Genomic DNA, 25,758 nt, shown 5'->3' on the forward strand with positions numbered 1-25,758 from the left:
GTACAAGTGTAGAAGGTTTGTGTAGGCTCTTCCATGAAACTCCCTTTTTTGTTTGTAAACAAGAAAATGACTGGCATTGTGATTTTTCAGAGGGAAGAGTTCTTATTGCAACGCATTATGAATGAATTAGTAACAACATGTGCATCATTTAAAAGAGTTTGGAAGTGTTTTAAGTTAATGAAATATATCAAATGCATGCCAACTTGATAAAATTTATTCTTTTGCGGTAGTCAATATACGCATGTGCAAACAAATTTTATTGAATTTAGAGCATGGTTTTTCATAAAGCGAAAGAAGCACGTCGTATTAGAATGTCATATTTTTTTAACTGATGTGACAGCTTTTCTTTTTTGAAAGATGATAAAATTTTCTTTTTGATTGATGTAACATATTTTTCTTTTGTAAAGGATTAAACAGTTTTTCCATTTTTAGGACACTGATACCAAAAGTATCGTATGTTGTTGGTACTGACGTTGTTTATCATCTTAATGATGTGTTAAAAGAGGGACGAAAGATACCAAAGGGACAGTCAAACTCATAAATCTAAAACAAACTGACAACGCCATGGCTAAAAATGAAAAAGACAAACAGAAAAACAATAGCACACACGACACAACATAGAAAACTAAAGAATAAACAACACGAACCCCACCAAAAACTAGGGGTGATCTCAGGTGCTCCGGAAGGGTAAGCAGATCCTGCTCCACATGTGGCACCCGTCGTGTTGCTTATGTGATTACAAATCCGGTAATTAGTCTAATTCGGTAGGTCACATTCATGAAAGGGAAGGGGATTGTAGTTACGACGTAAGGAACATATCCGATATCATTTGTGAAACGATTATTCCATAACGGTCAACCAACTCGTGATGGCGTCCGTAAAATTTACGAAGGGATGATTTCAACTTCACCATTTGGAACTCTTGGTTTAATAGCTTCCTTGTGAGCAGTAACCCTCTATCAAGAAAATCATGATAGGAAATGCAAGCACGGGAATATCGTATCAATTGGGAGATATATACCCCGTATGCAGGTGCTGCTGGAATGTTGTATCTTTTATTTTTTCTTAATGAATACTACGTTTACTGTATAGTCTGGTTTTAGTGATATTCATTTGACGTGGCTCTGTACTTATACATACTATCATTGTGTTATAATTCCAATAAGTTGTTTTCTGCGGTCGTATCAGGCTGCGCTCAGCGAAGCATTTTATTTGCATTTTATATTAAATAGCCGAAATATATCAAGCATATTGCTAATCATTAACGCGTATTTAAATGATAAATATCCCTAATTTCAAAGTTTTGCGTTTATCTATTATTTTAGTATTTAAGTTGTATAACAATTGTGTGAGCATTTTTTTTTATCGAATATGTTTGTTGACAGATAAAGCAAGTTGTGTGACGGACATTAGTCCTGAAGAGTGTATCACTCCGCTAAATTGTTCGGCAGATGGTTTTTGTGAGTGTGAATCGCCAGCAACACAGTTCTATAATAGAGATAATAACACTTGCGATGCAAGTAGGTATTTATAGTAAATTACTTAAGGGTAAAATGGCTGTTAATTGACCGGGTTGTCCATAAACTGCCATTTGGTCTGGAAACTGTTCACACAGTTCAACAAAGTAAACAAGACGCATTCAGGTGATTTAACGACACACACCCTCCTTCAAAAAAAATATATATCAACAGAAATTGTTGCATATTCAAAACAAAGAAAATATAGGAGTAATTTAACACCATGAAATTATTTTGATTATATAATTTCATTCTTGTCAATGTTACTGCAATTACATTTTGTATACTCTGTTTATGTTATAAAATAAAAAAGACTTAAGTTAATATTATAATGCTTTCTGATCTAGATACTCAATATGAATTTGATGATTGTTAAAAACAGCGTACTTTTATACGAGACACACTATGTTCAACACTTTCACAAAATTGAACGATGGGCTGTCTAAATATGTGTGTAATACTCCTTTATTGCAGCTCTGCTTTGGGTTGTTCGAGAATAAAAGGGATTTTATACCACCATGGACGGCACTTGATTAACCCCTAGCACCCAAAGATATGAAAATAGAGCAAGATTTCACTTGCATTTCGGTATTTCAAATACTAACACCCGCATAAAAATGCTTTATAGTATTTTCTGGAAGAGCCCTGAGAAAACATTTATAGAATCCTTCCAACGACACAAACAGGTTTGTGACTGTCTATGTTTTCAAACACTTTGTTTACTTCTTAACGGGTACTTAAGATCAAAAGATACTTTGGTTAACAAGTTTCCGATGTGAAAAAACTCATAGATACCAGGAACAAAATTTAAATTTAATTGATAGCTTTTCATCCCCGCCCGCCCCTCTGAAATCGTCCCGCCCCGATTTTTTTTTTTTATTTTTGAAAAATTAACGATTTCCGGATTTTATTCCGATAACCGTCAAGAATTGTGTTTCCTTCCAAACTTCCTGTTTCAAATTTCGGTTGTCATATTTCTTCGAAATAAAAAGATTCTGTAGCTCTATGATGACAAAATCGTCTACCGAGAATAGAGATTGATCTCGAGAAAGGCATGAAATAATTGTGTTATAAGTAAAACGCTGTGTCCAAGAGTGCAAATCGCGGCATGACACAAATTTCTGTGATTAGAAAACGTTGATTTTTTTTATTGATAAAATGATTTTGTGGCCGGAGTTTTGGACTGTGAATTATACCCAAAGAGCAAGAATTGTGAAACACATTGGTACAAAAACGTCACTGTATAAACAAAATGACACAAGCACGAGCTTGTTAGATTTATGACAGTTCAAAAAGTCGGCACACATACACTTAGATTTACCCATGGCTATTTTTGGGTTGACAATCAGCAAACGCCTTCTGTCCCAATACCCTCAATAGAGCCATTATACAACTTCTCTTTTTTTGATGTAGTTTATGTTTTACATATTAAATATATTTACATCTATAAGAAGAATCATAAAAGCACTAACCCTATTGTTTTCATAAATGTTTCATTTTATTCTGTACTCATAATTCTTTAGTTGCTTATTTGTTTCATTTAATGGAGACGGTAAAAAACGCCGATTAGAAAGTCACATAAATTTGGTGAAGGTAGTCCAACTGAAGAGATCATTCTTTTTTGTTTTTGCTGTTAAGGTTTCTAAAGCCGCAATTACATGTAGAACAGTGGTTGCCAATCAGAGATTTTTATGCATGTTATGATTTGAAATAATATGTAAGATTCCTTATACATTTATATACATGATATAAGCTTATTATTACACTTGCATATTTGAAAACAGGTCACAAGAGGGTTTCATAAGAAATAAAAATTAAAAACTAAAATCCTCCCAACCGCCCCATTTTTTTCAAAAATTTGGATGAAAATCTACTAATTAATTTAATTGGCCTAACAAGCAATGAAAATAGATATTTATTCAAAGAATGACATTTTTTAAAAATATGACTGATTCCAAGACAAATTGTCTTACCTTATTGTTGACTGTATGGTGTCTTGTTATGAAAAAAGTAAAATCACAAAAATACTGAACTCCGAGGAAAATTCAAAAAGGAAAGTCCCCAATCAAATGGCAAAATCAAAAGTTCAAACACATTAAACGAATGGATAACAACTGTCATATTTCTGACTTGGTACAGGCATTTTCTAATGTAGAAAATGGTGGATTGAACCTGGTTTTATAGCTAGCTAAACCTCTCACTTGTATGACAGTCGCATCAAATTCCATTATATTGTCACCGATGCGTGAGTAAAACAAACAGACACATTAGGTAAAAATGTCACAATTAGGGGTACAGCAGTCAACATTGTGTTATCATCTTAATCACTATAAAACAACAAATGTAACGAAGAAGCACAAAAAGGCATACATCAAATTTACCATCCTCATCTTATATTATACGATTTTATTTATCTATGTAAAATGCACCCATAAAGGATGTAGGGTTTTAAGTACTGGTGTAAAATGCACCCATAAAGGATGGAGGGTTTTAAGTACTGGTGTAAAAAGCACCCATAAGGGATGGAGGGTTTTAAGTACTGGTGTAAAATAGCGCGTTTGAAATTCGCACAGGTAGACATGAAATAATTTTGTCGTTCAAAGTATGACGGGATACATAAATACAGTCACGTAAAATAGATATAACAAAAACTGACTTAACAGTAAAAGTAATAATCATAAATAAAATAATAGTGTGGTTCAAAGTATGACGGGATACATAAGTATAGAGTCATGTCAAATGTATATCACAAAAAAACAGACTTAATATGAACCCTTGATAGAATGATCGTCGACTTTCATCCAGCATGTACATATGTATCTTAAAAAAAATACCTAAATTCTGATGAATGTTAATATGAAGGAAATGTGGGAAATCAAAACTAAATACCTTGATTTTGATTTTCACGGTCTCATGTTGCATATGTCAATCGTTTGGAAGACATTAAATGAGTACATGTATCTACAGTCAATATGAGTTACAAGATGGCATATATCAATTATTAGGAAGACATTTGTCCATAGTTATTTTAAATAATCTTCATTCCCGTACAGAATTTGTAACTGCCTTTATTTAACCAATGTGTCTAGGACTAGATCACCCGTACATGTATGCAACAATCTCTTGATGAGGGAAATAAGTTTCCCAACACCACAAAGTTATATACTTTTGTTAAATCGTTAAAAAAATGGTCAATTATGTATAAAAATATACAACAGAAGTTCATTTTACCACACAGCTGATTACAATCTTTATCGGTTTTTAAATTGAAGAGCATCACTTTTGGTATGTCTAAACACCAAAAAGTCGAAAACAAACTGCTGTTTCACAACAGTTTTCTGCATTAGAACATTTACATATCAACAGATACCAGAGATGTTATTATCATTTCTTGCTGTATCCATGGTCATCTTTAAGAACATATATCAATCGTTATATTGTAGGCTGTTTTTGTTGAGAAATTGATACCCCTATTTCCCTATATAAGCAGTCAAATTTACTGTAAAATCAAATTCATTTTTTTATACACAATAACCCAATATGACTTATAAAAACGTCATTTCCCAACAAAACAAGGTGCATACAATACAAAAACACATTTATCTCCAAAAGGTTGTTGAACAAAATTTCTAAGATCTGCCTGGTTTTCTCTGGCATTGCCTCTTAATAGAAGTTACCATGTTGCAATAGAAAAAAAAAAAAAAAAAAAAAAAAAAAATCGAGAAAATTTCCCGAAATTTTATTGTACTAATAAACTCAAAATCGAGAAAAAAAAATTTTTGTCGCTTTTTTTAATTCCCGCATTTGCGCAGAACTCGACCCGCGGAAATCTACTTCCTTCTTCCGGTCTCGTTTGTCATGAAACTTTGAATGGACTATATAGTTTAGCACTCCAGTAAAATATAAGAAAGAACACAATAACAATTGCATTTCTAATTATATTTTTATATGAAAAAAAGGTAACCTGATGATACCGTTTCTTTGTTCACATTGAATATGACGTTACGGTGTTTCCGTTTCTTTTTCAAGAGATTTAGAACTTAAAATATGTAAAAATATTATACAGACTTCGCCCCCCCCTTTTCACAGGTAATGCCTGCCTCATATTAGAAGTTATCACTTTGCATATATCAAGTATTAGGAAGACATTAAATGATTGTTTATAATCAATATGACTTAAAATGTTACATGTAATAATTATTAGGAAACATATACAAAGAGAACTGCATATCAATGAATGAAGATACGACATGTTACAATAATTTGGTTTGTGCTCAAGGTATTTGTAATTGTCAGACTCCCTGGTTGCAGTATTACAATCCTTTTAATGGAGATTGTGAAGCAAGTATGTATTCATAGTATAGAGATATAATTTTTAAAATGTAGGCATTTTCTTATGATATATAATTATTCTTTCTAATTTATTTCTATATTGACCATTTCAAAATGGCTTGTCCAGAAACATCTGTAGAGAAAAGAAGGAAAAAAAATCATTGAATAGACCAGTCCATGTATTGAACAGCACATTTATTTTGTAAAAATTACTTTGCCTAACAACATAATTATTATATTTGAATTAACCTGTGTACGTTAGTTTTTGTCCAATGTTGAGTTGTCCTTTTGACATGTGTCACTCTCATACGTATATTGTATTTATATTCTACCTGTTGTTTGTTGGTGTGGTTCATAAAGGTTTCTTGTTTCTCGTTTTTTATATAGATTAGACTTGATTTTCCTGATAGAATTATTTTAAACTAGTCATTTTAGAGCCATTTATAGCTTGCATTATTGTTCATCATGTTCATTGTAAGACAGTTATCCGTGTTGAAGGCGGTACTTTGACTTATAACTGTTTACCTTTTACACATCGGGACTTGGATAGATAGTTATCTCATAGGCACGCATACCATATTTTTTTATGAACGCCAGACGATCAGGTCATCACCTCAAAATCAAAAACTTACTTCAAACTCCTCGAACAGGACTGATTGCATGTGTTTGTGAAACATCAACACAACCTAAATGTTATCAACGTATTTCGAAGGAGATAAACAACGCGTGTGACAAAAGTATTTGGATTGTCTATGTTTTGTAGACTATCGTTTGTCTCTTTTAAAGTTTTGCCTTCTGTGATGGCGTTCTCACTTTGATTTCGAGGTGTAAGCTTGAATGTCCGTTTGGTTATCTCTTTCTTTTTAGTCTAGACATTTTTAATCTTAATGCTCAAATTTTGATCTGCTTTTTTTTTCTTCGTACATGATTTGATCCAGAAAATCATGTTGCAAAATCTTTCATCATCATAGGAGATGAAATATTCAATTACACATAAGGCTATAGCTGCATGACAGTTTGAATCAAATAGTTTTTGTAGTAAAGGTCAACAAGCATAAAATTGAAAATGGAAATTTGGAATGTGTCAAAGAGACAACAATCTGACCAAAGAGCGAAACACAGACAAATGCCACCAATGGGTCTTTAATACAGCGAGAAAATTACGCACCCGAGGCAGCTTGCTCTTAAACATGTTAAACAAAAGTGTATACTCTTTCAGTGATAATAGACGTCATACTTAAAACCGAAACATATGAACGAAACTAAAATTAAAAAAAGCATACAAGAATAACAAAAGCTATAGGCTCCTGACTTTTGGAAGGGCGTAAAAATGTGTATTGGTTAAACATGTCTTTTTTTAGATGCCAACCTTCTCCCTTTATACCTGTAACACAATTTTGAATGTATCTCAATTGATGAGGGGCACAATTGATGTGATCTTACATTCCCAAAACGCCAAGTGACTCATATGGAGCAATATCTGTTTACCATTCCGGAGAAACATGTGATCACACTCATATTTTATGTTGTATCCTCTAGTGTTTGTTTCTTTCCTCTGTTTGTAGCCATGACGTTTTCGATTTTCCAGCTGTTATTTTGAATTTAGTTTAAATTTACGTTTGGTATCTTTTGTCTCTCTTTTTAATCAGTAAGTGTCAGAAAGGTAATGGAAATGTTCAATTAATGTTGATCCAATTAATGTACCTATCGTAACATTTTGACTCTTACTCTTGGTTCTTCAGGCGGATAAAGACGACTTAATATCAGGACACGTTTATATGTTCTCGACGCATCTGCTCTAGTTGCTTCAAGATTTCTCCTCAGTTTTCGTATGAATTTTTGTCTTGCCTTCACGATATTAAAAAACAAGACACTGTATATAGTTTCTAGTGGCGTCAACGGTTGCAGTGGTTTCAAAGTCGTCAATAGATTTAGGAAGATGTGGTATGAGTGCCAATGAGACAACTTTCAACGATGTATTAGTTTGCCATAAGGTCAGTTTATTGGGAACCGTTAATGGAAGGGCATTTATATTTGAAATGCAGGTTACTATCGTTGGCACATCTCATTTCCATGGAGATTATTTTGCTCTGACCACTCAGTTATGGCATATTGTCAAGATTGTGAAACTTTTGTTTAGTTGACATGTATCAATTTGTGATAAGATCAGTTTATGGGGAACTACTAGTGTTAGATAAATGCTATTTGGTATGAAATTGTATTAACATTGGTAAATCTCATTTCTATAAATAGTATTACAAAATGTAGGCCTCATCTATAGCTGCTCGGTCATGGTCTGCTGACTTGTGAAACATTTGCTTAGTTTACCTGTATGAATTTGTGATTTGATCAATATATGGAGAACTAATTTTTAAATGTAGGTCAATTATGTTATTTGTTAAGCAGTTGTATAATTTTTTAACAAATCTTATTTACACGCAAATAATTAGACCCTGTCTCTTCAGTCATGGTCTATTGACTTTGATACTTGCTTTGTTTACATGTAATAGGTTGTAAAAAGTTCAAATTTTGGTGGTACGTCAATTATTTTTTCAGGCAGTTGTATTAACAAATCTCATTTACATTGAGAATGTTTGGCCCTGTACCTTATTTTTACATAAGAATATGTAACAGTGTTGCTATTTTAACATTTGTATTGTACTATATTACATGATACATTTGTAATATGATTTACTTGGTCACATTAGACAAGTCTTAAAAGGTACATAACTATGTGGCTAAAAGTTAAAAATGTATTGCAAATATCAATAAACTCATCATAGATACCACGATTAACATTTTGTATTTGCACCAGATGCGTGTTTCGTCTTAATGACTTATCAGTGACGCTTGAATACAAATATTGTAAACAAGGTCAAATAAAGTACGAAGTTGAAGAGCATTGAGGACCAAACATTCCTAAAAAGTTTGTCAAATGCATGTAAGGTAATATATTATTGATGTAGAAAAGCTTTAGTATTTCAAACATTCAAAGTTTTGTAAACAGTTAATTTATATCTTTAATTTAACAATTTGGTGTATTTTTTAGCAAGCACATACAACGAGAATTGCTCTACACTAGTTGGAAATTTCACATGTTTCAATAATATGGTTTGTGTTTCTGATATTTGTGATTGTGAGATTCCCTCCATGCAGTATTATGATCCCTATGCTAAAAGATGTGAAGCAAGTACGTATTCATGGTATATAGTGGGAGATATTATGGACATAATTGTGCAAATCGTGATACAAGTATGAAATTTGGTATAAAGGTTGACTAAATGATACTTAAAAAAAATCCGCTGCTGGCCAGAAAAAAAAATCATTTTTTCAAGATGGCCACCACACATTTCGGAAATGGCGTCATTACAAATTGACAATAACTCGTTAATCCTTTAAAAGGTGTGTTATATGTAAATTCCAATGTTAGATTTGATAAAGAGTAAATGACAGTTCCTAAATTATGACTAGACAATACCTTAATGAAACTAAAAGTGACTTCCGGTTTCAAAATGCCGGCAAAAAAGTCAAAAATTTCAATTTTTATATTTTCAACCAACTTCACAAGGGATGTAAATCCTTGAAAGATGTGTTATAGGTATAATACAATGTAAGTTATGATAAAACGTTAATAAAAGTTCCTAAGTACGACAAAACAACACATAAATGAAGAAATATAGTGACTTCCGGTTCCAAAATGGCGGCAAATACGTAGAAAATATTTTTATAATTTCCATCAACTTAACAAGTATTAACACTTAAAATGCCTAGTCTGTTTAGAAAGACAGGTTGCTTATTTTATAATTATCTGATAGTTGGATATTCAACAACCCATACAAGGAAGGCCAGAAAGGTAGCATCTACAGTTACCAACACAGCTTGATTTTCGTCTACGCATTTCAAAATTTTCTGACACGAGGATGCAACGGCAGTCAAAGAAGTCCATTTTGGTTTCCAACTGTCATTGATTTTTTCTTTCATCCAACCCCAGTGTTCATGACTTGAAACACGTACCTGTCGAATACATGAATCAGGCTGAGCCCAAACAACTCCTCCTTGATGTGCTCTGTAAAGGAACCTCTTGTAGGCGGAATTGCATCACAATGCCGCTGCTTCCTGACAAACAATTCACATCGTGCCTCGCTCCATAATTAAGCCTAAAAAAACGTCCTTTACATCTGGAAAACCTTCCATTGTAAGCCAACCTGACTTTTTGCCTTTCTCGTGACAATTCGACAAAGTGCCACATCCACTAAATGCATGGACGAAAGGAAGAGCAGCTACACAAGGACCAAACGCATTTGTCACGTGAAGCTATCAAAAGTCATTATTCCATCAACCTATCCACAATTTGTTCTACCTAATTTTGCGATTGCTGCAATTCTTGATACTATTACATCTGTATCAGTACTACGTAACATTACATTTTACAACACGGACAAACATTCGTGTATCTGCTTCTTCATGATTACAAGGGGATAGATAGGAAATATCTTTATTGAAATTGCAAAGAATTTTTTCACCATGAGTAACATACACATTTTTTTTAGTCTCTTAAGAAGCAATTTTGTCAGCAAGAAACTTGAACAATTTTGTTTTGTTGTCATCTTCACAGAGAAAACTACTCCATACCCTTGCTGTTTTACCAGAACCAACACCTTTTCATCTGGCACAAGAACCTTGTCTTTGTCTTGTCACAGCCTTTAAATTATTCATTTAGTAAACATCAAATACAATGTCTACTTTTGAATACTTTTTTATAGATTTTATATAAGGCAGTATGACATCATTAGCATAATCATCAAATATTTTTGCCCAACTTTGTGACCTGGAATTAACCATTGTTGCCCCACCAACCATTAATGCGTCCGGAATTGGATCAGCAAATCGCAGAATGTTTCAAGTAAACCCATTTGCAGCGATTTAATACCACTATTTCATCTGACACCACTATTTCAAGTGACATCCTGAGATAAAGACGGAGGAGCAGTTTGGTTTCTATGGATAAATAAATATTCCAAGTAAAACTGTCTACTGTGACAAGAAATGAAAAGTCTAGAAAAGATATTGCAATCACTTTTAAGGTTCTCTAGCTTTGTTTTTGACAAAAACGTTTCCAGTTTCATTTTGCGGCCAAAAATAGGAAGATGTTCTTTTTTATTTGGTTATAAAAGCAGGTTCTCCTTCGTTTTGCATTTGCTTCAAAAGATCTTCGTATTGTTTGGATCAATATCTTGGAGTTTATTTACATATCTTACCTGTTTCCGAATCAATAATTTCCTAAATGGAGTATTTTTTTTACAAATCTGACGACTCTTCTAGAAATGAACTTCCAAACTCGTTCATCACTTTGCAAAGCCTTTAAAGCTGTTTAAAGAAATCTTTGTTTTTTGTTTTTTGTAGAGTCTTCATTATGTCGTTCGTCTGTTTTAGAAAGACCCAAACCACTAGATCTTTCAAATTAATCTTCTAGTATACTGACTCCTGGTCCAGCTACCATCCATTTGTCTAAAAGGGATTTTCGGTTAATCCTATGGCACCAACATCGCCCTTCACAATTGCATTATTCTGTTTTTGTGCCTGATCAATTGTGTTACAAGAAAGAAATTTGCTGCATGGTCTTACGTACAGTGAAATTATCATTTTCAAATTCCATTGCCATCTGTGGGTGATGTTCGGGAAGGGAAGTCATATCTCGGAGATGAGTCGGTAATGATCGAGCATAATCTACACGATCAAGACCTAAAACAATACGATATCATGCTTTATATGGACTGTTTGAAAAGTACGAAATCTCACTCATGAAATGAGCATAATACCAAAATCAGTTCTTAACTTATAATTGAACGCCAGGAATTAAACTGTGGTCGAGATGACTCTATTTCCTTACACCAGTCTTTTAAATCATTGAACGTCACAGAGTCATGACATAATTTTATATTCTGAGTTTAACTTTCATAATCGGAAATTAACAATTTTTAAGCAAAATACATACAGTTGTCTGATGCGCCTGTCTAGTCCTATATACATTTGAACATACAGAAAAACAATCTGCCACTCTTGGTGTTGCAATTTTGGCTTCAGTAAGACAACATGTCTATCCCCTATCACTCAATATATCACCCAGAGTTTTATAACAAGTCATTTCAATGTGCAATCCACCAAACATGACGATACACTTATATTTTCCTTACAAATCAGGCCATTCCCACTGAATTTGCTTAGGCATTTCCAAAAGTGGCTGATCTGCAGTTACAATTGATGTTTCACCGGGATTAACCACATTTTCGCCTTAACTATCGAATACCTGAGAATTGCCTGGTAGTGCATACAAATCGCTCTTGATGTCTATAAATAGTTTGCACATGCACAAAAGTGTGAAACACATGTGTATCATAACCTTGAAAGATGTTATTAAACCAATTCATAATATCATTAGAAATCCAAAAACACTAAATATATAGTAAATAATTCAAATGTTTTTGAAAGAATTTTGTTACAATTTGCGCATGCGCAAATACTGGATATGTCAAATATTCATTTTTAATAAATATGTGATGTAAGGAAGGTAGCCACCAAACCTGGTAATTGGTTTTTACTAAAACAAGTTCAAAGAAAAGTTTTCCAGAAAAATCAGTATTTTCAAACTAAAGAAAACAGCCATTTTAGAAAATGGCCGTGGCCATCTTGAAAAAAATATTTTTTTTAATGGCCAGCAGTTATTTCTTACAAAATATATAATAATGATGCTTTATGGTAATTTTCATGCTTGTATCATCATTTGCACAATTCCCTCAATTTTGCTTGCTAATATCTTCCACTAATATATATGTAATCTAAATTTAAAAAAAAATAGGCAACAATATATGGTATAAAATATAAATAAAGAAGATGGGATATAAATGCCAATGCCACAATCATAAGATACCAAGTAACACAGAAATTTAGCAATTTAGTCTTCAACAGTGAGCAAGGTTAATACCTTATAGTCAGCTGTGAAAGCCACGACATCATCTTTTTAATCATGCTAATTTATTGCTGTATATATATATATAAAAAGAAGATGTGGTATGATTGCCAATGAGACAACTATCCATAAGAGACCAAAATGATTAATAAGTATATAGGTCACCGTACGACCATCAACAATGAGCAAAGCTCATACCGCATAGTGAGCTATAAAAGACCCCGATATGACAATGTAAAACAATTCAAACGAGAAAACTATCGGCCTGATTTTTATATAAATATGATAGACTGTATCTCTAAGTGACTTCTCCAGAAACATCTGTCGAAGAAAGGAAACTCATTTGATAAACTATTAGTATTGGTTCGCAAGATGGGCGTTTCGTCTACAAAAGATTCATTAATTGAGTTTGAATTAAATATACATTAAATATACATCAAATAGCATTGTAATTACTTACGTCAAGGATGTGCCGCTATTCATTTACTATGTAACTCACCTCATTAACGTTACCAGTTGTTGACGTTACGACTTTGTATACGTAGTGTTTTCTTGTGCTCAACTTATTATCAGATAAATGCAGTTGATATGAACACAAGCCTTTTCAATTTAGAGCTAAATACTAATCACAATCTTCAGAATTTAAAATGAAACAAAACAGAAAATATAACATTGTACAAAATACAATTCAAGTAATAAAGATTATCCGATACAAATTCCTCCCCTTTCGCCAAAACAAATTAAAATAAAACATTGGGATCACATCATATGCTCATGGAATGTAAGTTGATCCTCTTCCACGTGTAGCACCTGATGCAAGTATAGTAAAAAAAAACCTTTATGCCAAATAAGAAAGAATGAGAACGGCATTTAGGTGAAGACAGATAGAAAATATTCGTGGTCATATGTGAATAAATGCGCAAAAGCATTAAACCAGCTCGAAGGGGTCTGTAGTATCTATTTATACACATCTTGATTTATTAGCTTCTGTGTAAGAAGAAACCCCCCATCCATTAAAACATAACAGAAAATTCAAGGTCTGGAATACTATATCAACTTGGAGATATTTACTCATATATGCAGGCGCTGCTGGAAAGATGCTACATAAAAATGGAAATAGATAATGGAAGATGTGGTAAGAGTGCCAATGAGACAACTCTTCATCCAAGTAACAATTTACAAAAGTAAACCATTATAGGTCAAGGTATGGCCTTCAACACGGAACCCTTGCTCACACCGAACAGCAAGCTATAGAACGCCCTAAAAATACCAGTGTAAAACCATTCAAACGGGAAAACCAACGGTCTAATCTATATAAAAACAAGAAACGAGAAACACGTATGAACTACAGCGGGATTAAACTTTTTAATGGTACCAAACCTTTACCCTTTTCTCTAACAATAGTATAACATTACAACATAGAAAGACACTATAAAATATCCATTGGAGTGCTTAACCCAATCAAAAACGCAAATTAACACAGCATGAACACAATATAAATTTGATCTGTGATATCAAAATATACGGAAATATATAGTTTGTTTAAATTGTAAGGGATAAATAATTAAGGTCAAAAGTACATAAAAAGGTTTAAACAAAGTTAAAGTATGATACCACTGTGAAATGTGAAATATTTTTTGAAAATCATCACTTTTGAAAAAACCTGAGGTTAATGAAAATAATTTTGTTGTTAAGTAAGCTTCTTCTGTGTGTATAAAATCCTCTATTTAGGAAATACCAAGAAATTTCTTTTATATCAATAAAACAAATAAGCAGTTGTATAATGATTGGCAATTCTTACTGCTGTGGAGATTATTGAGCCCGGTTCCTTCATACATGGTCTTTTCCTTTTGACACTTGCTTAGTTGACTTGTATTGATTTGTTATAAGGTTACTTTATGGGGAACCACTGGCAGTAGGTAAATGATTGTTTTGTAGGCAGTTGTACTAACAATTGCCAAACTAGTTTTCATTGAGATTGTATAACCCTGTACCTTATGGTTCAATAACTGTGAATATTTTTCATAACTTACATGTTCGAGTGTTGCTATTTGGCCGAAACGCACGTCTGGCGTATTAAATTTCAAACTTCATACCTTTTGTTAGCTATTATTCGTGTGTTTCTCTGTCCTATATGTTCTCCCATTTATTTGTATTGACGTCCTGTCATATATTGTTGTCATTTTAAAGTTATATTTAACATTGCCGTAAAAGTGGTAGGTTTGGCATGCCACAAAACCATGTTCAATCCACCATTTTTTTCTGAAAATATTTTGCTCCAAGTCAGGAAAATAGACATTGTTATATTATAGTTCGTTTATGTGTGGGTTACATTTTAATGTTGTGTTTCTGTTGTTTCGTATAGTTCTCTTATTTATGATGCGTTTCCGTCAGTTTTAGTTTGTAATCAGGATTTGGCTTTTTTCTTAATCGATTTATGAATCTCGAACAGATTCGTATTTGAACATATGTATTGTTACTATCAAACATGATAATAAAATTTTCTTAGTCAGATTGAAAAAAGTCTTAAAATGTCCACAGCCTTCTTGTTAAAAGTGAAAATGTATCACATATAACAACTTAGTATATTTTTAGCAAGAATACAATAATATAGTTTACTTTTAATTCCTAAGTCAAAGTGAACTGCAGTTCTTTAGCAGTTCATTAGCCTTCACCGTTTCCACTTGACAGCAGTTATTTTGCAGTTCATTAGCATTCACAGTTCCCACTTGACAGCAGTTCTTTGGCAGTTTATTAGCATTCACAGTTACGAAATATAAGGCAATGATTAATTTGCATAAAGGCATTGGAAAAGCACTCCATAGCTGTTTCTAAGCAGTTTATTTACAGTTTTTTGGCAGTTATTTTTAACGAAATATTCAAATGAGGTCTGAATATTCATGAGAACTGCTAAAATAACAGCTATCAAATAATGAATATTCATTAGAACTGCTATAGTAACAGCTGTCAGTAATGAATATTCATGCAAACTGTTAAGTTTTACATCCTAATATGGTTTTATAAACTGCTAATAACCACTGTGGAATAATATCAGATCTGCCATAAGTTGCAATATTACAAAGGTGACACAAGAATAATCAAATAAGTGTACAAGATATAAAAGCAAAAACTATTAAAATTCTAATATTTTACTGTAAGTCTTAGTGAAATTTCAAAAAGTTGTTCTAACTTAGATTTGTAATTGAAGCAGTATACAATATACATTATATGTCAGTGGCCGTAATTATATATAGGAAGAACTAAAAATGCACTTTAAATATCAGGGCTTTAACAAAAAAGCAACTTAATAAAGAGTAATTACTACTACCTTGACGAAGTGATTTTCAGATTAAAAGTTATTTCATTTTTAACCGGATTTTTGTGACAAAAATGTCGGTTATTGATTTGGGGATGTACGGCGGGCGGCAATCAAATGTTGTCCGTGCATTAACTCATGAACCGTTCAACCAAAGCTTTTAAAATTTTAATATGTTGTTACTGACAACTAAATGAAGGTCAAGTTCAATAATGTCGATTTTGACTTTTACCGTTCAGGAGTTATGGTTCTTGAAAGATTGGAAAAATGAAGTTTCCAGTCATGTCCGTGCATTTACGCATGAACTGTTCTACCAAAGCTTCCCAAATTTTAATATGTTGTTACTGATGACAAAATGGAGGTCAAGTTCAATAATGACGATTTTGACTTTTACCGTTCAGGAGTTATGGTTCTTGAAAGATTGAAAAATGGAGTTTCCAGTCGTGTCCGTGCATTTACGCATGAACTGTTCTACCAAAGCTTCCCAAATTTTATTATGTTGTTACTGATGACAAAATAGAGGTCAAATTTAATAAAGACGATTTTGACTTTTACCATTCAGGAGTTATGGTTCTTGAAAGATTGAAAAATGGTGTTTCCAGTCGTGTCGGTGCATTTTCTCATGAACCATTCAATCTAAGCTTTTCAAATTTTAATATGTTGATACTGATGACAAAATGGAGGTCAAATTTGATATTGACGATTTTCACTTTCACCATTCATCAGTAATGGTTCTTGTGATATTGCCAGGACACAAATAAATATTAATAAATCCGGTTTGCTGTCGTTGTGACAGCCTCTTGTTTTCATTATTTTATTACCGAACATGCCAAATGTACTATTTTTATTAAATTTAATGTGGACCAAAAGATAACAGTTATATTCTCTTTCTCTTTTGGATTTGAACAAATAAATTCTTGTTACATGTAATATATTATGTTTCTTTTTTCTAGAAAAAAAACTTCAGTAAAATTATATATTTAATTAATTGTACTAATTGGAAGTTTGGACAATGTTAACCAATCAGCTATTTGCAGCCTAGGTTTACCTCATATTCCCTCCCCCTTTTTTCAACTCTTGAATACGATTAGATTTGTTATTTCACAAAATAAAAGATTAAAATAATCATCTCTTTTTTTTCAAATAACATCTTGAACTGTAAGTATATATATGCTAGTATTCAACATCATATATTCTATTTGAATAAATAACTATCCCCCTTTTTTGGGGGGCTTTCTGTATGATTTCTGTTTCCCTTTACAAAGTTATGTCAGAATATATACAAGCATTAACTGTAACTTCAACTTGCTGTACTGCAGGTGTGTAAAAGTATCCAATTAACCAAAATTAAGCTTATAATTAACAAAAATATAGTTTTTCACTATCAAGTATTTCCACACAACATGAAGCCAAAATGCACATTTGAAAATGATCTAATAATCTTCAAATAAATGTTTACTTTCAAGCTGAAAACATAGCCAGATCCAAGCATTTTTCTAACAAAGATCAACTGATAACGAACTGCTGTAATAACCGTTGTCCAGACTGCTAAGATGAATGCTAAGATGAATGCTAAGATGAATGCTAAGGATAATGTTAAGAAATGGTGAAATGTGTCAGTTTTTCAAACTGCTATTGGATTGAATGCTTAGAACAGCTAAAAGACTGCTAAAAATATGAAGAACTTGTAAATAACAGCCTATAAACAACTAAAAATAGCAGTTCAGTTTGACTTGGGATATTGTCACATTAAAAAAAAGTATAAAAATGTCCATTGCTATATGTTGTTGAAAGTTAAATTGTATAACATATAACAATTAAGTATATTTTTAGTAAGAACATACACTGAGCCTTGCCCAAGACGAGTTGGAGATTCCACATGTTACAATAATATGGTTTGTTTTCTTGGAAATTGCGACTGTGAGATTCCCGCCATGCAGTATCACGATCACTATGATAAAAGTTGTAAAGCAAGTACGTATTCATTTATTTGTAAAATATGTTTGGTACTCTCAACAACAAAATTATTATATCTAAATTTACCGGTGTACGTAACTTTAAAAGCCATGTGTCCTATGTTTCGGTTGTCTTTTTGACTTGTTACATCCTTTGTTAGGTTCCACTTTTCTTTGGAAAGACCTATTGTATTTGTTCTGATTATCTTTTTATTTTCTTCCACCTAATTTTTTTCTTGCGATAAATGTTTGTTTCACAATATGTCGTTTAGATATTTGGTATATGATTATGTCCCTTTGAAATTTACCCTTCGTAAATAAATACTTTCCTTAGTAGGAGTTATCTCCCCAAACACTGTGTCCTTGTGACTGCATCTCCTCCGTAACCGTAAAAAAAGCGACAAATTTATATTGTAAATTTGCTCGTTATATCCTTCGCATGATTTGCCCTATTTTGACCAAAGCGATATGAACACTCCATATGAGAGTTATTTCTCCTTATGCATTTGATATAAGTGATATGCATTTCTATCTTGAAAGCCATAAGTGATAGAGTTCTAGGATCTTTTGATTTCAGGTCCTTGATCCAAAAAAAAAGAAAAAGAGTTCAAGGTCAGAGGTCAAGGTCATAGTTTAAATTTTGATTTTTACTTATTTTCAAAAACCGTATTAAAGATATCGACTTTTTTTTACTAAAATGTAAGTTGCGACATGTCTTAACACAAAAACATTTAATTTGAGTTTTCTCCCCTCTTATTTTAAACATTATGCATATAGTGATATAACTCATTAACCATATATAACTAAGACCTATGGTCTTTTGATTTGAAGCTCTTGGTTTATGACCTTGAAATTGAACTCAAGGTCATAGGTAAAATTGGTGTTCTAGATATTCACCTTTGATGTTACCTCATATGTATACATGATAAAGCCATGGGACTTTTTGCATTACATTGCAAGCCACTTGACGATGGAAAAGCCAACCGAAAGTGACCTGGTGTAAACCGGAAGTAGCAATTTTATGTACTTATTTAATGTAAAAGTATATAGAACCATATACTTTTGGAATCAGTATCAAGTAAAATATCAAATAAAACCAGAAATGACATGTTATACCGGAAGTGACATATTTCAAGCCGGAAGTAATAATTTATCTCCCTTATTTAGAAATAAATGTATAGAAACCATATATTTTTAGAATCAGTGTACAATAAGCTATCATTTGACGCTGGATATGATATTTCAAACTGAATTTTCATAGTTCTATATCAAAACTGATCTTTATTGGTCGAAAGACCTTCTTTCTTATTATTTATTTTTTTTATTTTTTTCCGCCGTATCTTTTTCTTCCTATACGAAGTGTGACGCCCGTATATGACACGGAAACCAGGCGTCAACCACGCGTAAACCAAACGGAACTGAGGCGGAAACCAGGCGTTAAATTAGGCGTAATATTTAAATGAGAACGCCTGGTCCACAAAAAAACAGGCGTAATATGCAAGTGAGAATGTCTGATCAATAAATGAACCAGGCGTAGTATCCTTACATAATTCTACACTTATTTTAGATCAGTGTATAAGCCTAGCTGTGTACTTTTGTGTATTTCATATAAAACTTTTGTACTGTCTGTTGCTTTTATTTCTCAATATTTGACAAAAAACTTGAAATATTTACCATTGAAGAAGATAATATATAAATAAGTTCATTTTAGACAGACACTGGGTCTTCAAATAAGACTTATGACAAATAATTTTTCTTTAAATAAAAGTAGCATTTTTTTCTTGAAAATTATTGCCTTTTGAACTAAAATATAAATGATAATACTGCAATTAAACCTAAGGTAAAAGATATTTATGTTATTATTCAAGGCAAAATGTTTTTCGATTTCAAAATTTCTGATAGAACATGTACAAAATTAAATAACTTAGTCATATTTACATAATTATTATTTACCATGTATACTACTTTCATTTTATTTTACAATTTTCATTAATGACAATTTGATTCCATAATTCCAATTTGAAATTCTTCCTAAAAAGCACTAAACAAGTTACAGTGGAGATCACTTCTAACCTCTCATTAGAACTGTCAGAATAATCTGTCATAGAACTGTTCTAACCTGTCCTAGAACAGTTCTACCTAAAACAGTTCTACCTAGAACAGTTCTACCCTAGAACTGTTCTAAGTAGAAATGTCAGAATCAGTTCTAGGTAGAACTGACTAAATCAGTTACATAAAAAAAAGAGCAAATATGGTCAGTTTTGGTTGATGCGGTCAAATATGGTCAGTTTTGGTTGATGCTGTCAAATATGGTCAGTTTTGATTGATGCAGACAAATAATTTTGTTACATGAGTCAGTCTGAGGTATGAAAACTAATAATATTTGTTTCTGATGCTATATTTTGAATAAAAATAGGAAATGCTGGCACTCTCAATTGATGCGAGAAAAATAATTGTGGTCATTGATTTCCAATATTGCAGTTATTTATATATACCTACAGTCCCTCTTGACCTAAAATTATAACTGAATTACTGTGCAGCTATATAGATTTACATAAAAAAAGCAAATATGGTAAGTTTTGGTTGATGCGGTCAAAAGATTTTATTACACGACTCAGTCTGAAGTATGAAAACTACTGATATTTGTTTATGATTCAATATTTTGAATAAAAAAAGATTGCGGATCCAGGGGGAGGGGCGAGGGGTTTCCAGTGGTGAGAACCCCCCTTTTTTTGACGATCAATACATTTGAATGGGAGCATATAGTTGGACCCCCCTTCTTTTACCATTTTAAAATGACCTGGATCCACCCCTGCATGCTTGCACTATAAATTGATGCGAACAAAATTATTTTCCAATATTGCTGTAACTTGCATATTACAGTCCTTCTTGACTTAAAATTATAACTGAAGTACTGTGCAGCTATATAGATTCATATTCATATATAGAACGAAAGAGCAAATAATGCCAGTTTAGATTGATGCGTTGAAAAGTTTTTTGGTAAACAGGTCCGTCCGAGGTATGAAAACTACTCGTAAACATATATCACATTTGTGGATAGGGAAACAAGTTATTACATTTGGTTAATGAGGTCAGATAATTTTGTTATGTGATAACGAGCTATCCTGACTCCCGGACTGAAAAATGTAAAACAATTCAAAAAATAATTAGATAATAAGATTTAGTTAGTTCTTGCTAGAACTGTCTAAAACTGTTCTAGGGTAGAACTGTCAGAATCAGTTCTAGCTAGAACTGTCTAGAACTGTTCTAGGGTAGAACTGTCCGGATCAGTGTCTAGGTAGAACTGTCCAAATCAGTTCTAGGTAGAACTGACCAAATCAGTTCTAGGTTAGAACTGTTCTAGCTAGAACTGACTAAAATGTCTCAGGCTGACAGTTCTACGTAGTGTCCAAGAACAGTTCTCCTGACAGATTCTGACAAATTTAGAGAGGATAGATGTGATCTCCACTGTAATTATCCCTGAATATATGAAGCTGCCATAAGTCCAACTCTTGCAAACTAAAACCAAAGAGCCAAATTTTGAAGAAAAAAAAATCCCATGATCCTTTAAACAAAGCATTATTGGTATTTTTATTTACGCCATACCAACACTTTTACGCCCGTTAGAAAATTTACGCCTTGCTTTTTCAATTTATGCCAGGTTTACCATTTTTTCTACGCCCGTAAGGACTACAAAATTACGTTTCCTGCTCCCTTACGTCTGCATCTAGACACGTAACTACCACTTACGCCTAGTTAACGTAATACGCCTTTTAATTTCGTATGGTTTGCAATAAACATTTGTTTAGCAATAGGTCGCTAAAATATTTCTCATATTGTATCGTATAGTTTATGCTTGGTTGACCGTTATGGAATAACCGTTTCACAAATGATATCGGTTATGTTCCTTACGTCGTAACTATAATCCCCTTTCCTTTCACGAATGTGACCTACCGAATTAGACTATCGTCATGACGTCCGTAAAATTTACGAAGGAATGATTTCTACTTCACCACTTGGAACTCTTTGTTTAATAGCTTCCTTGTGAAACTTATCACTTAAGACTAGAATTCACTTTCGATAAACCAGAAAAAGGAAAATTATCTCCTGGTTTACAGGCAAAAGTATATAGAAACTATATATTATTAGAATCATTGTGAAAGAAGCTTTCATATGCGAATGGAAGTGACATTTACTTCACCGGAAGTAACACATTATCTCCCTCTTTTCACTTATGCCTATCGAAACTATGTATTCATCGCATCAGTATAAAGTAACTAGCTTCTTTTCAAAGATTCTTTGATGTGGAAAGACCTTCAATTATTCTCTGAACAATTGGTTTCTAATTTATATTGTGTCCTAGATCAATCTAAGTATTCACAACTCAACAGTATGCGGAGAAAATAATGATTTTCACCTGTCAGTCCGTCCGCCCGTCCGTCAATCCGTCAGCAGTCAGTCCTGATCTTGCCATCGCAACTTCTCTGGAACCGCACAACAGAATTTCATGATTTTTGTAGATAAAAAAGACATACTATGCAAATGTGCTGTGATTTTTGTTTTTTTGTTTTCTTCGTACAATTTTTATTCTAGCAAAAGTTTTCATGACCATTTCAATTATTTATTATAATCTTTCTGCTAAATTTTTAATATATTTTCGCTTTCTATGTTTTAATTATTATTTTTTTTTTTTTTTTTTTTTTTTTTTTTTTGTACTTATTATTGATTTTAATTCTATTATTTTTCTATCAATATAATTATTTATGTTCATATATCTTTCATATATACGTTTTTAGTTCTTTTAAACATAACATTTTTTATTTTATTTTGTTTTGTGGTTAACTTAATATATTTTTATCATGTATATATATATGTAAAGCGCCTTAGAGTGATTTTATTGTTATATAGGGCGCTATAGAAATTTTTACTATTATTATTATTATTATTATTATGTGCATATCGGCAGGAAATTACTATTCAATTTCTTTTTAAGGAATTATGTCCCATTTGATGCTAGAATTTTGGCTAAAATATACTACTGCAACTGTTTGTCATCGCAACACCTCAGAAACCACACAACATAATTTCATGAAACTGTAGATAATATATACATACTATTTAGATATGCCTGTCGACAGGAAAATACGATAGAATGATTTCTCTACCCACGATAGTACAGGGGCATTATGTTTTCTGATCTGTGCCTCCGTTCGTTCGTTTGTCCGTCTGTCCTAATTGTTTAGAAATTAGGGGCCAAAAACAATACTTTTCGTATACGTTGTATATATTGCTTATTTCTTGACCAATTTCAATGGGGTTTTATTCTCGAATTCTTGGAGTTCATAAATAAGCTGAATCTAACCATGTTTTATGTTTTTGAATTTAGTCTCATTTTGGTAAACCGGAAATAAATTCTTTGTACTTAATTAATCAAAACATTTATAGAACCAGATGTTTTTGGTATCAGTGTCTATGAGTTGTTTGTGGAATCAGCGTTTTTTTTTCGCAAGATGTAGCTTAGATTTGTGATTGACCCTGTTAAGCCTTAAACCTTTCATTGTAAGAGTTATCCCCCAAACACTGTTTTTCTTGTGTACACATCTCCTCCTCAACCGTAAAAGATTATGACAAATTTATGTCACCAATTTGCTCGTTATATCCTCAGGATCTTGAGAATGATTTGACTAAAGAAGTCTGGAAACTCCATAAGAGAGTTATTTTCCCTTCTCTATGAAAATTTTTAAAAATGTAATCGTCATTGGTAAAACGTAAGTGATACAACCCTATTTGATTTCAGGTCCTTGGTCTAAAAAAAAGAAAGTTAGATCAAGGTCAAAGGTCAAGGTTATTTCTTAATTTGGATTTTGGCTTATTTTTACCTCTTTTCAAACACCGTATAAAACATCTACACCATATTTTTACTTAATTGTTAGTTGCAACTTGTCGTTACACATATATCCATTTGGTTTTAAGGGTACACTTATATTAGATTATAGTTTTCTCCCCTCTTGTATTAAAAATATGCGGATGGTGATATAACTCATTAAGTATAATTAAGACCTGAGATCTTTTCATTTGAGGTCCTTGGTTTATGACCTTAAAGTTGAGTTCCAGGGCAAATCTTAGTTTGACGTTCTAGATTTTGACCTTTGCTTTTACCTCATGTGTATGCATGATAAAGCCATGGGACTTTTTGCATTAGGTTTCAAGCCATTTAACCTTGGAAAATGTAACCGAAATAAACCTTGTGCAAACTGGAAGTACCCATTTTTGTACATATTTGATATAAAAGTATACAGAACCAGATTCTTTTTGGTATCAGTGTCTAGTAAAAGAAAAAACATTTAGATAATAACGGAAGTAACATTTTCAAACAAGAAGCTACAAATGATCTCCCTTATTAAAAAAAACATTGTTTAGAAACCATATATTTTTGGTATCAGCGTAAAATAAGCTATCATTTGACACTGGAAATGAAAATTAAACCAATTTTTACTATTTTCATATCAAATAACATGTTTCTGGTAGAAACACCTTAAATTGTTCTCTGAACGATTGTTTCTTCTGACGTAGCTTATTTGTTTTGCAAAATGTCGCTTACATTTTTTGCGTTTGGTATTGAACACTTGTTTCGATTTTGAAATTTATCCTGTTAAGATTGACTATTTTTATTGTAAGAGTTATTTCCCTAAACTTTGTTTTTCTTGCGTATATATCTTCTCTGCAACCGTTAAAGATTACGAGAAAATTATTTCACCAAGTTGCTCGTTATATCCTCACGATCTTAAAAATATTTTTGAGCGAAGCAGCCCGGAGACTTCATATGGTAGTTATTTCCCCTTTTGTTTTTTCAATGAGAAAATGTAGTTGTAGCTTGTTAACAATAAGTGATATAGGCCTATAATCTTTTGAATTGAGATCCTTGTAAAAAAAAAAGTCATGATCATGTTCCTAAGTATTGCTTTGGCTTATTTGCTTTTCTTTGCACAAACCACATCAGATATCGTCAAATAATTTTGACTAAATTGTTAGTTGCAAAATGTTATAACACATACATTTGGTGAAAGAGGTGAGTAGACTTTAATTTGAGTTTTAGCCCATCCTATATTTAGAATTATGCATATAGTAATATACTTTATTAAGTAAACCAATTTTAATACAGATCTAGAATCTTTTGATTTGATTTCTCTGGTTGATGACCTTGAAATTGCTAAAGGTCATAAGAAAATTTTATGTTGTAGATTTTGACCTATACTTTTACTTTTAAAATGTGTAAGCACGATGAAACTTAGGGACTTTTTGCATTAAGTTGCAAGCCATATGACCTTAAAATGAAAGCAGAATTTACACCTTGTAGACCTGATGTAGCTATTGCTTTGCTATTTTTTTATGTAAAAATAAATAGAACCATATATTTTTGGAATCAGTCTCAAGTAAACTATCAAATGAAACCAGAATTGACAATTTTAAAACAGGAAGAAACAAATTATTTCCCATATTTATGTTTATAGAAAAGAAACAATTATTTTGGGAATCAGCTTACAGTTAAATGTCATTCAACTCTGGAAATGACATTTAAAATACATGATTTTTAAGTGTTGCTATTTGAACATTTTTAGTTTTTTTATTAAACATGATAATATGATTTACGTACTAATATTATAGAATAGT

At 32.2% G+C, this 25,758-nt stretch overlaps 1 protein-coding gene across 2 annotated transcripts in view; it reads left to right on the forward strand.

Annotated features, from left to right (window-relative positions):
• Positions 1-25,758, forward strand: part of LOC139481656 (prion-like-(Q/N-rich) domain-bearing protein 25) — a 141,961-nt gene that overhangs the window by 58,843 nt on the left and 57,360 nt on the right. For both annotated transcript variants that reach the window (XM_071265103.1, XM_071265104.1), the window contains exons 6-9: positions 1,386-1,520; positions 5,722-5,862; positions 8,899-9,039; positions 17,966-18,106. In XM_071265103.1, coding sequence (XP_071121204.1) covers positions 5,751-5,862; positions 8,899-9,039; positions 17,966-18,106 — 394 coding nt within the window. In that variant the 5' untranslated portion in view covers positions 1,386-1,520; positions 5,722-5,750. The remainder of the gene's footprint in view (positions 1-1,385; positions 1,521-5,721; positions 5,863-8,898; positions 9,040-17,965; positions 18,107-25,758) is intronic.

The sequence above is a fragment of the Mytilus edulis genome, chromosome 7 (genome assembly GCF_963676685.1).
Source record: "Mytilus edulis chromosome 7, xbMytEdul2.2, whole genome shotgun sequence".
NCBI classification, from domain to species: Eukaryota; Metazoa; Mollusca; class Bivalvia; order Mytilida; family Mytilidae; genus Mytilus; species Mytilus edulis.